General features: G+C 32.7%; 1 protein-coding gene across 3 annotated transcripts; it reads right to left on the bottom strand.

The window, feature by feature from the left end:
• Window positions 1-1,955: 1,955 nt before the first annotated feature.
• LOC139520418 (uncharacterized) lies at window positions 1,956-16,478 on the bottom strand. Of its 3 annotated transcripts, none has more exons than XM_071313012.1 (3): window positions 16,352-16,478; window positions 10,226-10,271; window positions 1,956-3,202 (listed from the first exon to the last, which is right to left on the bottom strand). In XM_071313012.1, exons 2-3 carry the CDS (start codon window positions 10,257-10,259, stop codon window positions 2,052-2,054), a joined length of 1,185 nt encoding a protein of 394 aa, XP_071169113.1. In that variant the 5' UTR covers window positions 10,260-10,271; window positions 16,352-16,478; the 3' UTR covers window positions 1,956-2,051. The 3 variants fall into 3 exon arrangements, with proteins under 3 accessions (XP_071169113.1, XP_071169114.1, XP_071169115.1); XM_071313013.1 differs by lacking the exon at window positions 16,352-16,478 and adding an exon at window positions 14,888-15,035; XM_071313014.1 differs by lacking the exon at window positions 16,352-16,478 and adding an exon at window positions 13,345-13,445.
• Between the last annotated feature and the right edge of the window lie 389 nt (window positions 16,479-16,867).

Genomic DNA, 16,867 nt, shown 5'->3' with positions numbered 1-16,867 from the left:
AGACCTGTTATGGGTATGATTTTGGTATAAGCAGGAAATAAATTTAGAATTAAGACTATTCGGGTGTCCTTTATTCCAGTTTGACGTCAAGGAGAATAACACTATTTTTTTTAGGTTGAAATGTATAAATCTAAATTTAAGACATGAAACTGAAACATTTAATAAGATAATGTTTTATCACCTGGTGCAAAAAGGTATGTATAAATGTCCTAGTGTGTATTTATTCACGATTGAATAAGTACTGATATGATTTTGTAATGTATATTTTATTTCCGATATGAATTTGCTTTAAATAAAGATGATTTTATTCCTAATTCATATTTGTGTTTTCGTTTTCAAATATATTAGGTCCGAGACCACAATTGTCGTCCCTTGATTTTCGTTGTTCACAAAAATATAGTCCCTAGTGTTGACAGTGGATTACTTGCCATTAATTTTTATACCCCTTCCAAATTTATTTCTCCATGTTTAATGCCTCAAATTGCAAGTAGGGGGGTGAAATTAAACTGTTAAAAAATTTGGGTCCAGAATTTTAAAGGAAAGTAGTGATTTGGTCCGGCTGAAAAAGGTTGAAAATTTGCACTTCGGAAGCTGTCAAAAGATTTCAAGACGCCCTAAACATAAAATTGTCCATATTTTGAGTTAGAGCCGATGAAGTTTTCTATAATTTTGATATAATTTGTCCCAAAAGTAGTACAACACACTGTAAAAGTATCTTTGAGAAAGCGCAGTCGGGATTTTTTTTTATTTTCATTTATGTTCTAAAAGAAATGCACTACGAAATAATTGTGTTCTCGGACCTGATTAATTACGGATTGTAATTAATTATGAGTGGTGCTATTCGTATTTTACATTCACGAACTTTGACGAAAATTTATAACATGTACAAAAACCCTGTACAAATTTAATTTGTAAAAACTTCAATCTTTTTTCTTCTGCTTACTTGTTGTTTGTGGGTTCTCAATGTGATGATATTTTTATATGTGTTTCCCTCGATATCACTCTTAGTTTATTCCCACTAATTCACACATGTTTTTGTCATATACACCCTCATTCATGCAGACTTGTTTTTGTCATATTCAACCTCATTCAGACTTGTTTTTGTCATATTCACCTTCATTCACACATGTTTTTGTCATATTCACACTCATTCAGACTTGTTTTTGTCATATTCACGTTTTACATTTTAAAGCTAAGTATATTTGGAAATTTGTAACGCAGACACTTGTTGTTTCTTTGTGTGTATTTTAAAGGTACCTGTCTATAGAAGTACTGATGTAAGTAAAGTGAAGCGGTTAAACCCGGCCATCTCTAACTCTATAAATCATGTTTCGGGACAATATTCACTGTTTCTTATATCCGAGGAAATCTTGTAAAATGACGTGTTGGTTTCAAACACCGTTCCGGATTCTTTGTAATCAAACACGGCCTTAGTTAAGGTTAGGTTAGTTAGGTTTTGACATTTGTGTCAAATATTCGGACTCTTTGGTGTTTTTCCATACAATACAAGGTAAAATATTTTGCCCCATAACACCCATTTATTTCTTCATACAAGATTTAATAGCTCTTGAAGGTCATTTACCAAAATTATGGCAGATTGTTGATTTTCTTTCTTTTGATTTGAGACCCAAATAATACCAATGCAAATATAAGATAAAAGTCCGAGTCAGCCTTTTCCCGCCATATTTTAAATATCAAATATTTCGAAAATCTGGTCTGTCCACCCACGGACTGAAAAATCAGGTCGACCATACTAGACTGGACTGCATTTAGTCGGAATGTTTCTAATTGTTATGCAATTCGCGTGAACAGCTTGATAAAAATAAATTCCCCATGTTCGTGGAATTAATAAATAAAAAGACCATAACCAACAGTGCTATAAAGGAAATTTAAAGACTCCCAACAACAGTTGCTTGTGAACGCTACCCAAACAAAATATAACACAAACTAAAACACAATGATCAATATAGATATATGTTACCAAGTTATAAAGATTTTCAAAATACAATTTGAGGCACGGTATGAAATGTCATCTGACTCTGTTGAAATCACTAACAGGTTGTCAGTTTTTTAATCTTTTCTACAATTGCAAGAAGACCAGGCAAATATGCATCTCTATTCTGAGTGGGTTTTGGAATATTGACACCATCAATTTCAATCTTTCTCGGAAGCTTTGACAACGGACAACCTAAGTGAAGCGATGTGACTGCTATCGAATGAAAGTCTTTAAGTTCTAAAATAGATACGTTGGACTCCAATTCACTGGTATCCATAGGTTCAGCAGTATTGGTATCTTTCGGTACATCGAATATTTCTGGCCTCTCACTACGAACCCTATCTAAATACCTCTGTATTTCCTGTTGCTTGGCGCTAACTGCTGTTGCACTCCTGCCAGCATACGGTATAATCTTATTGTTTATAACAAGGCTAATCTGTGGTACTTTAATTTTTTCTGTATTTGCTCGATCCCAAAATTCGAAGGTTTTCCAAGTACGATATCGTACATCTCTCTTATTATCAATCTCAACTCCGTACAACAAATAAAATATTGATTTCACGGCAGAAAGGGAAAAATCATCCGACATTATAGGAACGATGAGACGTGTTCCAGCCGTAATAGCTAGTTCCGTGTAAAAGGAAAAACTCGGGTTGGTATCTATGAAAAACACGTAGTTACTGGTGGGATCGCTTTTAACCAATTCATCTCTAAATACTTTCATATACGAAGTAATCTTTTTCCATGGCCCATCTGTACTCTGCGGTCTAAGAAGGATCCTCTCGCTATCTAAGCCTCTAGAAATAACTTCCAAATACTGATCTCCACAAAGAAGAAAAAGATTTTCACTGATAAATTTATTTGGGTGGACTTCTAGAGCAGGTTGTACAAGAAACTCGGAATGTTTAATTTTTGTTATATCGTTCTGTGCCATCAAATATCCACTCACAGTTCGGTCATAAGTCTTGACTTTTCCATCTATATCAGAACAACTTACTTTTCTGCCGTCTGGTATCGCTCTTACCATATCATCTCCTCTAAATCCTCCGTCCTTCTCGTCTTTATTCGAAAGTAGAGCTGCAGAAATATTCGCTTGTGGACACAAATCAAAAATTACTACCTTAACTTTTGGATTTTGTATCGCATATTCTGTCGAAAGATGAAATGTTAGGGTAGTTTTTCCAGCTCCACCTTTGTTATTCCACACTACAAATACAAAATGAGAGCAATTTATGCAAAAGATTTTGAAAGTTTAATTAATTAAGTTCCATTTATAATTGAGATGGTTTGTGTATTACTTTAATTCGGGATTGATTGGCATATTGCCATATATGCAGTATAATACAATGTACAATATGATGAAATATCCGCGTTTGAATTAAACTAACAGACTCATTTCTAATATACTAATATCGGAATAAGAAGAATAATAATAGTTATTGAAAATAATAAAAGGGCCCGTTTCAGTGCATATATATATATATATATATATATATACACATGTATAAACATAATTACTTTATAGTTTATGCTATAAACAAGTCTGAATTGAAAACAGCATTCAGACCTATGATTGCGTTGGATAAAAACCGCAATTTGTATACGTGTACCTGTAAAACAATTTTCTTGGTAGATAGTTCTTAATACAGCACAAACAACATTTTCTAAAAGACCAACAAAGTAAAAAAGTAAATTTTAACAAAAATAACTAAAATAGAATATATAAGCCTCTCTTATAAAAAAAAATACATCACTACTACATGTATATTTAGTTTCTGAAATGCAAATTTTCTCTTATTTCAAAGCAAGAGCAAATTCAAAATTCAAAGCACAATTTCCCAATATTTTTAGCCATATGTTAAAATCGGCATTATTGTGTGGTCAAAGATATGTAAACAACTATGAATTTTAGGGAAGTTTTCACCAAAAGTACTTTTAAACTTGAACAAAGCTATATTTTAACCCCTTTGATACAAATCATATCGAGATGAAGAAAAAATTTTGGAAGCAAAAAAAAGATGTCCTAGATATTTATAGTTTCAAATTTTGCGGTCGTATAAAAATGAAAAAAAAAGTTTTATTGTTACCCCTCTTCAAATTCATTTATGGGATATAAAATACAATATTTAATTCTGCATTTTACACTCAAAATTAAATATCAATTGTTGCACATCCTGGCCATTGAATGTATTAATTGTTAACTTGACAACTTGGTCAAATAAACCAAGTTTTATTTTCCCAAGAATGAATTTAAATTGGTGGTGACTGAAAGTCCGTAATAGCCTGCATTTATGATCAGTTAGTCTGTAATGGATCAGTTTTGCTTTTATCAATAAGGAGACAGTCTCATACATAATGCAATAAACAGTTTAAAAAACTGATGAATTTTTTTCTTGACATTTGTGTACGCTTTAAAGTAGAAACATTTACTTCGGACACATGAAATAAATAAAGTGTTTATAATTGTTTACTATAATTAAACTTTGTTTTACGTTGATCCATATATTTTCTTTTGCATTATATCGAAAAGATTTTCGGGCATTTTTACATGGCTACTTTTTTCCACTATGAATTATATAAATTAAAAGAAAAAAATGATGTTACGCATCTCTGTTATGGATTTTGTATAGGTTGACTAAATCTAGAATACATTATATTGCATTTCAATAAGCATGTCTACCAGTGAAGAAATAGAATCTTTACACAAACTTTCAAATATCTGCATTAAATTGACTTGTGGTTTTGGATTGAATTTGAACAAGATAAATAATTACAATTTCCAACATTTAAGCATTTCATTTCTACGTAGCCAATTTAATAAAGAAAATCTGACCGATATATGCAAGTGAGCTATTTTCATCACTTGGCGTCTGTTGTCCCTCGTTTGTGTTCGTCGTCGTTGTCGTCGTCGTTAACTTTTTACATTTTGAACTTCTTCTAGAGAATCATTGAATGAAATGGAACCAAACATGGCACCAATGTATCTTATGATCTGCTGACCAAGTGTTTTTACTTGAGCCGATCCCTCATCCAAGATGGCCGCCAGCGGGGGACTTAATTTAACACAGGACCCTATGGGAAATACATACAAATGTCTTTTTTTTTAGAGAACCACTGCATGGAAGGAAACCAATCATGGCATGAATGTTACTTTTCAGGTGCTGACCAAGTGTTGTTACTTTGAAGCTGAGCCATCATCTAACATGGCCGCCAGTGGGAGACTCATCTTAACATAGGATACTATTGGAAATACATACAAATATCTTCTTTAAGGGAGCCATTGAATGGAATGAAATGAAACATGGCATAAATGTCCCTTACGATTGATACCAGGATTTGTTTTACATTTTAAATTACGGGGCAAATATTTAACCTGATTTTGCCTCAATTATTATTCAGGTATCTATTATGATTTTTATCTTTTTTAACATGGTTTCAAAAACCAAAGTACCAAACCAAAGTAGGGTCAGATGATCGACGCAGGCTCTTGGGAGCCCCTAGTTAAAGACACCAGATTGATTTTGGTTGACCTTTATTGAATAGATATGTCACTGATAACCGCAAACACGTACCATAATGACGTAGCCACTACTAATCATCCTTGCATTGATTGAAACATAACCGAAGGGAACTTATATCTGTAGTTTTACTGCAATTTTTAGCAGAACACGTGTCATTAGTGGAGCCGGAGGAACTTCTTACTGTTTATCAAATTATGAAAGTTATTTGTCAGATTTCGGTACCTTTATTGTCTGTTGTTTTTATACGACCGACTATTTTTGGGTTCGTATAACGTTATGATGTTATCGTCTGCGTCGTTTGTGTCTGCGTTAGTGTATGGACCCTCTGAAATTGTCCCACAATGTTCCATATTGCAAAGAGAAGGCTAAAATTGAATATGGTCCCAATCATTCAGTAAAAATGGACAAAAAGGACCAAAAACAAGCATTTTTTTTAGTTTCCTGACAGCACCTTGTGTTTAATTGTATGGATCTCACAAAATTGAATACAAGGTTGCATACTACAAAGAGAAGGCTGGGAGTGAGTTTAGGGGTTATTGATCCAAGAAGAGGGGATATAGAAAGACCCCTATACTGTTTATATCTTTGTATTGTAGTGGCATGTCTTTATCAATGACTCACCTTGGTCTCATTCAAAAAGTAAAATAGCAAAAATATCGAACTCAAAGGAAATTCAAAACGAAAATATAAAAAAAAGATGTGGTATGATTGCCAATGAGACAACTGTCCACAAGAGACCAAAATTACACAGACATTAACAACTATAGGTCACCGTACGGACTCCGACAATGAGCAAACCCATACCGCATATTCAGCTGCAAAAGGCCCCGATAAGACAATGTAAAACAATTCAAACGAAAAACAAATATGTAACACAAAAACAAACGACAACCACTGAATTACAGGCTCCTATACTTAAATAATGTGGCGGGGTTAAACATGTTAGCGGGATCCCAACCCTCCCCCTTACCTAGGACAGTAGTATAACAGTACAGAATCAGAACGAACTATTACCAGATGATCTGCAGGGCGCAGCTTTATACGACCGCATAGTTGAACCCTGAACATTGGGGCAAGTATGGACACAGCATTCAAACTTGATACAACACAGGTTTCTGACACATAATGAATGTGGTCTAAGAACTTAAACTTAAAAACTTTATATTGTAGTCCTGTGGTGTTGTGTTGTCATTTTGATGTTATATTTCACATGGCCATAAAAGAGGAAGGTTTAGCATGCCACAAAACCAGGTTCAACCCACCATTTTTTTCTTTAAAAATGTCCTGTACCAAGTCAGGAATATGGCCATTGTTATATTATAGTTCGTTTTTGTGTGTGTTACATTTTGACGTTGCGTCGTTTGTTATCTTTTATTTTTGAGTGTAAATTCACATTGCGATAAGACGTGTCACGGTACTTGTCTATTCCAAATTCATGTATTTGGTTTTGATGTTATATTTGTTATTCTCGTGGGATTTTGTCTGATGCTTGGTCCGTTTCTGTGTGTGTTACATTTTAGTGTTGTGTCGTTGTTCTCCTCTTATATTTAATGCGTTTCCATCGGTTTTAGTTTGTCACCCCGATTTTGTTTTTTGCCCATGGATTTATGAGTTTTGAACAGCGGTATACATGTACTACTGTTGCCTTTATTTAATTTTAAATTGGACATTACCTATATCATGGTCCAATATCCCAAATCTAAACACATGGTTAGATTCAGAATATCAAAGAGCCCCAAGAATTCAATTTTTGATGAAATCAAATAAAGTTCAATTTTTGACCCTTTAAACCTCAATGTGGACCAATATGATAACCGGGTCCAAACATCAACAATCTAAATACATGGTTAGATTGAGCATATATCAAAGAACCCCCATATATACAAAATCGAAATCAAACAAAGTTGAATTTTGGACCCCAATTTGATCTAAATACATGTTTAAATTCAGCATATCAAAGAACCCAAAGGATTCAATTTTTGTTAATATCAAGCAAAGTTTAATTTTGGACTACGATTTGGACCAACTTGAAAACTTAGCCCGTAATAAAAATACTAAGTACATGTTTAGATTCGGCATATCAAAGAAACCCAAGGATTCAATTTTGTTGAAATCAAACAAAGTCTAATTTTTGACCACGATTTGGACCAACTTGAAAACTGGGCCCATAATAAAAAATCTAAGTACATGTTTAGATTCAGCATATCAAAGAACATAAAGAATTCAATTTTTGTTGAAATCAAACAAAGTTTCATTTTGGACCCCGATTTGGACATACTTGATAACTGGGCCAATAATCAAAAATCTAAGTACATGTTTAGATTCAGCATATCAAAGAACCCCAAGAATTCAATTTTTGTTAAATTCAAACTTAGTTTAATTTTGGACCCTTTGGATCTTAATGTAGACCAATTTGAAAACGGGACAAAAAATAAAGAATCTACATACACAGTAAGATTCGGCATATCAAAGAACCTCAATTATTCAATTTTTGAAGAAATCAAATAAAGTTTAATTTTGGACCCTTTGGGCCCCTTATTCCTAAACTGTTGGGACCAAAACTACCAAAACAATAAATAGAAGTTTTTAACGACCTTGACTGGCTATACAGCCCTTGCACGGTCGGTAACTCCCAAAATAAATCCCAACCTTTTTTTTATGGTCATAAACATTGTTTTTAAATTTCATTGATCTCTATTTACTTATACTAAAGTTATTGTGCCAAAACCAAGAATAATGCTTATTTGGGCCCTTTTTTGGCCCTTAATTCCTAAACTGTTGAGACCAAAACTCCCAAAATCATTCCCAACCTTCCTTTTGTGGTCATCAACCTTGTGTCAAAATTTCATAGATTTCTATTTACCTAAACTAAAGTTATAGTGCGAAAACCAAGAAAATGCTTATTTTGGCCCTTTTTGGCCCCTTATTCCTAAACTGTTGGGACCAAAACTTCCAAAATCAATCCCAACCTTCCTTTTGTGGTCATCAACCTTGTGTCAAAATTTCATAGATTTCTATTTACTCAAACTAAAGTGATAGTGCGAAAACCAAGAAAATGCTTATTTGGGCACTTTTTGGCCCCTTATTCCTAATATGTTGGGACAAAAACTTCCAAAATCAATTCCAACCTTCCTTTTATGGTCATAAACCTTGTGTTTAAATTCCATAGGGATTTCTATTTACTTATACTAAAGTTATAGTGCGAAAACCACAAGTCTTCGGATGCCCACGACGACGACGCCATAGTGATACCAATATACGACCAAAATAATTTTAATTTTTGCGGTCGTATAAAAATCAGTTGAAAAAGGCTTAACCCGTCAGATGGACAAAAATACAAGTGGACGTGGCCGAGTACTTGTACATCCCGACAACAAAAAGACACTAGGAACAGATCTGAAAGTACTTGCAGTTATCTGACAGCTAGCTCATAGCCACTAATAACTAATAAAGAAAATCATGCATCTAAGACTAAACTATCAATCCGTACACATCCAACATCCAATGGATTTAGTGTAAAGACGTCATAAACAGCCAGAGAAAAACATGAACGTGTGCAATGCCAAGTTACAGGTATCGACAGATTGTAGATCCATGAATGTGTATATGTATATCACATACTAGTAATATCTAGTTTGCTTTTAATTTACTGATAACAAAATCAATAGTTATACCAATAAAAACAATATTAAATGATCTTATTACAGTGTTGAATTGGTAACCTTTTAGGAAAGTCCTTTATCGAATGTCCAAATTAAAAGCTGGAAAATATCAGCCGAATAGAAAATAACTACCATATTCCTGGCTTCACACGCATAGAATTCCACTATATTGACAACAATGTGTGAACAAAATAAACAGAATAATTGGTTAAATATATGGACAATCCGCATTGCACACGAAAAAATTGTCAACGTTGACTTCAATTCATTAGAGTGATCAACAATGCTCCACTGACCCCGTTTCATATGATATTTTGAACACCAATAACGGGAAATTAACCCCCCCCCCCCCCCCATCAAAACTTGTACTCCCGGTAAGAAAAACTTAACCGCCAAGATACAAATGAGAACATAACATTATGGTAAAAGTAGTTTAAAAATTATATCATCATTTTCAAATCTGAATTATGATAGGAGGGAGTTCAGGGTTCCACGGTAGTGGTAAGTAGTACCATGGATAAGAAAAAAAAAATTAAAACCATCCTTTTTTGTCTTCGTACCAAAAACTTATTAAAGCATCATTAAAAATTAGTTTTTGAATAGGTAAGTCAATTTGAAAATCTGAGGCCTATTAGGGGTAGGGGTTTCAATTTTCCATAGTGGGGAAAACAAGCATCCTTAATCAATTTAACAGGGCTATTATAAAAACAACCGTAAATTGATACTATAATAACGTACATAAATATAAAAATATGAAGTCTGCTCGCCAATTATACCATATCAGATCAGACCATGTAGCATAGACGTTATCAAATTTAGGTTAATAAACCGCCTTCATCTATTTACAAAACACATTTCAGATAGCAAGTTAGTCAACAATAGCTGTGTAAGGCTTGACTAATAAGGTCAACACACAGCACACAAAAATAAACTAACAAAATGACTCAAAACGCAAAGTACCGAGATGAGATTTGTAGCAGCTACTGAAAACTAGTACAAAGACAGCAACTAATAATACAAAACTATAATAATGCAGGTCAACTTACCAACAAAGCTAGATTTTAAGTTCGTCGGGTTCATATTTAAATTTTCCTGAAGTAGAAAAAAATATTTTGTTTGAATATTAATGAAATATAACATAGGAATACAGTATATTACTGAATGAGGTTTGTAGTATATGTACACGTGTCAACTATGGCCTATTTTTTTGATAAATAGGCAAATTGCAGTTTTCTTTGATGGTCCTGTAAATTATTTGACTAAATACTTTCAAAATCGAAAATGAAAAACTCAACATTATTTATATAGTTATCAAACACAGACTAGGCATTTTCGTCAAAATAGTAGTGAAATTCTACACAAAACGTTTGATGGACGACAAAATAAATTTACATACATATTTGAGCGAATTGCAATTTAATGTGTTTTTATTCTTCCTGATGTCTTCTTAAGTAACAGAAGTTGAACTATCTTTGTTATTTATCAAGACTTGTGCTCAGCCATCTTTTAATACAATAAGCAATGTATAATTTCGGCAGCATTACATACAACTTGTGAAGTTTCAAAATGACTATTGTACATAATGTGTAAGATTCTGTTTGCAAAGGCATGCTAAAGCCATATCGTGTATTATTAAAAATGCAGTGTACAATTTGTTATCGTAACAGAAAAAATATCGATACTTGTTTTCGTCTTTTAAATGCTCGTTTATTTTTATATCGCATGGGTCGAAAGATATGGAATTGACACAAAGCAGTTTTCCATCCCATAGTTGGTGTTGATGTCGTCAACATTGAGGGATATTATAATGTAAAACATCAAAGCTTGAGAAACCTATGTGGAGTTTCATCAACATTTTTGCGTTAGTTTATATGTGGGCAAGTCGCTCATTTTCCTGTCATCACTTTTTAAAAAAAAAAAATTAATTCATACCATCATTTCTTTCCAGTAACTCCGGCTGCCTCACTGGTTTAACAGTTTGCAGATTTTTTTAAAAAAGCATATCAGTTTAAATTACAGGGCTCCATTCATTTGGAACGGATGTACAGGTACGAAGCCACGTCCAATTATTTTACCTTAATAAATAAAACTTTACTTATTGTTACTAATCATTATTAAGCTGCTATTCGTTTGGGAGGCTTAAGGTAGCACAATACAAAGATTTTATAACTCAATCTCCCAAGTTTTAAACTGCTGTAACTTTCTTAATAATGCTTGAAAAATTATAAAAGTGGTAGTTATGGATATCTAACAGATTACTCTTTCAAATTAATGTAATGTTAGTATTATGCAACAATTATGTAACCAATTATAATGTTAACTGTGTTTAAAATATTTTCCATGGAAATTAGTTTCTGCATAGGTATTCCTAGAGAGTTGATTTTATTATATGTTGTTCATATGGCTATTATCTACAAAAGAGTGTCTCAAATTTTAGATAGAATGTATAGAATAAACTTTACACCTAATTAAACATTATCTTCTTTTATGTGGCTAGAATGTTCACACTAATACGGGATTTATGAGAGAATGGAATACCATGGTGACAATTTGAGACATCCATTTGAAGCCCATGATGTGTTGATTAAAATTTCGTTATAGTTAAAGAGATGATTGAGATAAATTCATTCAAGTGAAGTGACCGAAAGTTTGCAACTAATTACATAATAATTGATTAAATAATGATTGCATAATAAAAATATTGCATTCATTTTAAAGATTATTTTTTATCTATCTATATATATACTTCTTTATTATTTTTTATACATTAATAAGAAAGCTACAACATTTTTAAGGTTAGTGATTGGAAATAAAAAAATCTTTGTAGTGTACTACCTTAAATATGTAGTTTCTTTTGCAAATGCCCTACCGTTATCAAATTTGAAATAGTATATCAACTTGGATCGGTTAAGACATTTTTGTTTTTTTATATGAGGACTGCTATCCATGCTGTAGGTGTAACATTTCAACTACCACCACCTTTGAAAATTTAGAGTTGTGTCAGTTCACATCGCAAATAACTATTTTTATTTTAGCATATCTTTGTAGTCTTTGCGCCGTGTTTGGAACTTTTAAAATTGTACCAACGTCTATAATGTTCGCTTAAATTGTATAAGTTTATCAAGATTTTGATATCGTCTCATTTTGAATATATTGACATGATGCATTTGACATCGTGCTATTATGGAAGAAGGATATCTGTTATCCGAAATATCTAATAATTTTTCATTTTATAGTTATTTTATGTCGATGTTGTACCCTTCTTGACTTGTTACGGATTACAAATGTGTCGGGTTTTGTGATTGGATAACAATACAGAGATGTCAGCATGCGTTGAGAAAACTACCGGATTAAGTACAATGTTTTTACCCCAAATGAAACCTCAACATCGTCATCATAAAACAACGATACTTTATGACGTAGTCCTTAGACGTATAGAACACTTAAAAATGTAAGCGGCTCACAGAGGGAAAATAATGACGTGTATCCGTCACTAGACATGTTCACCATAATCCGATAACAAAACTGAATCCGATACCAAAAACCGAAACCGATACCGTAACCAAAAACTGTAGTGAGGTAAATGGCAAATGTTTATACTGTTTAATCAACTGAACCTTTAACTCCTTTATCTTGTGTAACATTTGCTTACTTGTTCACTAGTTGGAGTATTTCTACAAGTCAACAATTTTACATGGATCTATCAATAAAACATACTTTTTAGTTAAATTCCACATTTCTTTCTTACATTAATGCACGTAATAAACAATTTAAATTTTGATGTAAATTTTTATACCGCAATCAGCTATTTTACTATACAGATAAAGCTATACGTATTAACATTAGCTTTATACGTCAATGACCCCAACTAACCTATAAGCCCCGCCTCCTTATTGTATTTCATCAACAACGTCACGTCACGACAATGACAACGTAAAGTAACAATGGTCAAACTTTTATGAATTTAAACTTTTATAAGTCTTCAAATTGGTTATTTATTTACCATTATTATCAAATGTTATTAATTAAGTTCATTTTCTCTTTCTAATTCCTTAATATGTCAATGTCTTATCGCCTGGACTACGCTCATAGGGAATTACTCCAAAATGGTAATTAATTTGCACATGTTATATACACGTAAAATGTGATAAAATGAAGGACTAACCTTTTCTTTATAAATGAAAATTTAACTATCCGTTACATCAAGTATCATAGCGTGAAGTACTTTCCTGATTACTCAATGATATTCATATATGGTTCTTTTTATAGCAACACTGACGTCACTCTGTTAGTGTCTCGTATCCTTTCTTTCAATTTAATAAAAACGTCCGTAAGGATTCGAAAGAATAGAAAGTTCTCGCAGCATGGCCGCTAATATTCACATGACCCAATTTCGGCATTGACATATACTGAATTACTGTGCATTTGAATGTTATATAAATGATGAGTATATCAAAATGATATAGTAAATAAACTTGCCCCATGGCGAGGGCACAGTCTTTACGTAGTGCAGTTTCTTTAAACAATACATGAAAATTCAAAAAATCCCACCTGCGTTTTCACAATATTATGTTTACCGTGTGGTGTACTACTTTTGAAACAAATTATGTCAAAATTATAGACAACTTCGTCAGTTCTAATTCTAAATATGAACAATTGTTTATTAAGAAGGTCTTGATTTCTATTGACAGCTTCCGAAATACTATTTTTCACCTTTTTTCAGCTGGATCAAATCACTGCTTTACTTCAAAATTATGGACCCAATTTTTTGTACATGCATTTACAGTGTCGTTTTATTCGTCCACTTCCAATTTGAAGCATAAAACTTGACGAAATTATAAATTTTGAAATGGTGAAAACAATTGAACGTGACACACTGTCCACTTGAGACTATGTTTGTAGACAATGTTAACCACTCGCTCAACATAGAAAAAAGTGATAATGGATGCTTCGAAACGCACGAATAATATGGTCCATAATATTAATCATCATTTTTTGATGGTCGAAATGAAACGAACTCGAAAGTTGTTTTTTGACTACATATAAATAAATGTTGACAAAAATCTTGACTGTTAAAGTTTTAAATAGATATAGGAAGATGTGGTGTGAGTGCCAATGAGACAACTCTCCATCCAAGTATCAATTTAAAAATTAAACCATTATAGGTTAAAGTCTTCTTACAGATTTTTTGTGTGATGAAAATAACTGACAAACCAATGACCATTCAAACATATACTTTGACAGGTAAGGCTTATTATGTAAAATGGAAAGAAAAATGTACAGTTGCCTCATGTTACAGTTTGAGCGGGTATGACAACAAAAGTTAACAGGTAGAATTGAAATTAAATGAATCATACCGCTGTGTATACACAATTCGGTTACAGTCACGATGGAAGAAGCAAAATAAAACGAAAAATTGTCTTATCTACTTGATTGAGTCTGATCTATGTAAAAATGTGATTATCAATGAGGCAACTCTCCACAAAAGACCAAATAGCAAAGAAATTCACAACTATGTGTTACCGTATGGCTTTCAAATTTAGTGTTTTGTCTCAATAATGAATATGAACTTAATTATTGATAAAAACAGCGGTAATAAACAAAGATAATAAAAGTTAATAAGTCATGTAAATGTGTTAGCAACAATTAATTTGCACATGTTATACAGGTGTAATATACACGTTAAATGCGATAAAATGAAAACTGACCTTAACTTTATAAATGAAAATTTAACTATCCGTTTAATCAAGTATCACAGCGTAAAGTATTTTGCCAATTACTCAGTGATATTCATATATGGTTCTATTTATAGCAATACTGACGTCACTGTGTTAGTGTCTCGTATCCTTTCCTACAATTCAATAAAAACGTCCGTAGGGATTCAAAAGAACAGAGAGTTCTCGCAGCATGGCCGCTAATATTCACATGACCCAATTTCGGCATTGACACTTACTGAATTACTGTGCATTTGAATGTTATATAAATGATGGGTATAGCAATATGATGTAGTAAATAAACGGGCCAGAGGGTACAGTCTAGTTTCTTTAAACAATACATGGAAATTTAACAAATCCCACCTGCGTTTTCACAATAATATGTTTACCGTGTGGTGTACTACTTTTTGGACAAATTATGTCACAAGTATAGACAACTTCGTCAGTTCTAATTCAAAATATGAACAATTGTTTATTAAGAAGGTCTTGAATTCTATTGACAGCTTCCGAAATACTATTTTTCACCTTTTTTCAGCTAGATCAAATCGCTACTTTACTTCAAAATTATTGACCCAATTTTTTGTACATTCATTTACAGTGTCGTTTTATCCGCCGACTTCCAATTTGAAGCATAAAACTTGACGAAATTATAAATTTTGAAATGGTATGAAATCAATTGAAGGTGACACACTGTCCACTTGAGACTATGTCTGTAGACAATGTTAACCACTCGATCAACATAGAAAGAAGTGTTAATGGATGCTTCGAAACGCACGAATAATATGGTCCCTAATATTAATCATAATATCATGATGATCTAAATGAAACGAACTCGAAAGTTGTTTCTTTGACTGCATATGAATAAATGTTGAAAAAAAGTCTTGATTTAGAAAATTTAAAAGTCTTCTTACAGATCTGTTGTGTTATGAAAATAACTAACCAACAAATGACCATTCAAACATATACTTTGACAGGTAAGGCTTATCATGTAAAATAGAAAGAAAAAATGTACAGATGCCTCATGTAACAGTTTGACCGGGTACGACAACATAAGTTAACAGGTAGAATATAAATTAAATGAAACGTACCGCTGTGTATACACAATTGGATTACAGTCACGAGGAAAGAAGCAAAATAATACTAAAAATTGTCTATCTACTTGATTGAGTCTGATCTATGTAAAAATGTGATTATCAATGAGGCAACTCTCCACAGTGTCGTGGTATCTCCCGACTTCCAATTTGAAGCATAAAACTTGACGAAATTATAAATTTTGAAATGGTATGAAAACAATGGTAGGTATCACACTGTCCACTTGGGACTATGTTTGTAAACAATGTTAACCACTCGCTCAACATAGAAAAAGTGATCATGGATGCTTCGTCATGTATATGTGTTAGCAACAATAAATGTGCACATGTTATATACACGTAAAATGTGATAAAATGAAAGACTAACCTTAACTTTATGAATGAAAATTTAACTATCCGTTTAATCAAGTATCGAAGCGGGAAGTACTTAGCCCAGCGCTTAATCATATTTATATATGTTTCTATTAATAGAAATACTGACGTCTCGTATCAGGTACCGGTCCTTGTATCACAGCTCCAGTTTCCGGTGCAGGTTTCCGGTGCATGTCAAAACATTGGGGGAAAAAATAGTGCATTTTTTTCTGAACTCAATTTATTCTGTTCGATTATAAGTTTATGCTGATTGAAACAAATATACAGACTTTTAAAAAATCTAGCATCTTTTTGGGGATATCAATCCAGAAAAGTGGAAGGATATCATGTTTACTGGAAGTGGTGCGGCCTAGTGAAAACAGCAAACAGAAAGTAAAAAAAAAGGTTTTGACTTCCTGATTGTGTAACTTTTTATTCTTCGTGGCTTGACCCACTTTTATCCCGATTATATCACAATTTCACATAAGTACATACATGAATTTTTTTTTCTATGTAGAATTTTTCATTTTTT

This window comes from Mytilus edulis, chromosome 4 (assembly GCF_963676685.1).
Source record: "Mytilus edulis chromosome 4, xbMytEdul2.2, whole genome shotgun sequence".
NCBI lineage: Eukaryota > Metazoa > Mollusca > Bivalvia > Mytilida > Mytilidae > Mytilus > Mytilus edulis.
Note: the sequence above shows the minus strand (reverse complement) of the source record. Positions and strands in the feature narration are given on the sequence as shown.

Excerpts from the sequence above, each read along its gene's own strand:
- LOC139520418 (XM_071313012.1), bottom strand. The coding sequence starts at position 10,259 with ATGAACCCGACGAACTTAAAATCTAGCTTTGTTG. Across the intron at positions 3,203-10,225 it reads CTTAAAATCTAGCTTTGTTG|TGTGGAATAACAAAGGTGGA; the intron begins GTAAGTTGACCT and ends TTGTATTTGTAG.